Raw genomic sequence first — 960 nt, 5'->3', positions numbered from 1 at the left:
GATACTGAAGAGCGGGCATTGCTTCCCCTCCCCTTCGCTCCTCTGTCTTCTCCATGTTATCAAATAATGTAAAACGAAGCTAGGAGAATCACATGGTGTTTCAGAATTTTTATCAAAGATGCTTCTCTTGCACGCATAGAGTATTATTTAAAATAGATGATACGCGCGTAAAGTATCCTCAATGCAAAAACCACTAACTGAAGAAACACATTCCTTTTGCCCCCTTCTATCCCTTCTTCCTGTGTTCACCATTTTTGGATTAACAACGAAACAGCAGGTGAAAGATTCACTTGAACCATCATTTCTGATTGAAGATTAGAAGTTGACGAAAAAATCATCTTACGAACTTGTTAATCGGTAAGAAGAAACCGTGCCACTCGTAGAAAGAGAACTCGCCTCCCCTTCTATGAACTTAACACTGTCTGATGAGACTTACCCCCTACTATGAGCAGCAGGTGAAGCAAAGCGCGTCGCATTTTTCTATAATCCCGGCGAAAGTCTTTATCCATTCTGTGCCTGTGAGGGATGTTACGTGTCACACTGTATCCACGCGCGCGTTACACGCTTCTCGTCTACATAAACACGTCTCGCTCGTCGATCGGTGCCACCACGCTTCCGTTTTCGTGGTTTTCCATTAATTAAAAAAAAAAAGAAGAAAGATCTAGTCGCGCGAGCGGAAACCTGTCGCGCCACGGAATAACATCGAAAGATCACGAAATCGCGACTCGCTCGCGATGGATCACCGTTTTTCTCCGTTTACTTCAGTGATTGATCGGCCGATCGTCGCGCTCGAGATCGGCAGGATAGAGCGGGGGCGAATAGCAAGGCGGGCGGCCACGCGGCCGCGATAGTTCCTGACTTGCAACTGACGAGGGATGCTGCACGAAGAGTTTGCGCCAGCTTCGCGCCCGCGCACAGAATCCTTATTCCCCCTCGCGCTATCACCCCCCCCCCCTCTTT

General features: G+C 47.9%; 1 protein-coding gene across 1 annotated transcript in view; it reads right to left on the bottom strand.

Moving 5' to 3' along the window:
- Nucleotides 1-861, bottom strand: part of LOC115246119 — a 108,484-nt gene extending 107,623 nt beyond the window's left edge. The window contains exon 1 of the mRNA XM_029824743.1: nt 437-861. Coding sequence (XP_029680603.1) covers nt 437-509 — 73 coding nt within the window. The 5' untranslated portion in view covers nt 510-861. The remainder of the gene's footprint in view (nt 1-436) is intronic.
- Nucleotides 862-960: the final 99 nt, after the last annotated feature.

This window comes from Formica exsecta, unplaced genomic scaffold (assembly GCF_003651465.1).
Source record: "Formica exsecta isolate Colony F162 unplaced genomic scaffold, ASM365146v1 scaffold1387, whole genome shotgun sequence".
In the NCBI taxonomy this organism is placed as follows: Eukaryota; Metazoa; Arthropoda; class Insecta; order Hymenoptera; family Formicidae; genus Formica; species Formica exsecta.
Note: the sequence above shows the minus strand (reverse complement) of the source record. Positions and strands in the feature narration are given on the sequence as shown.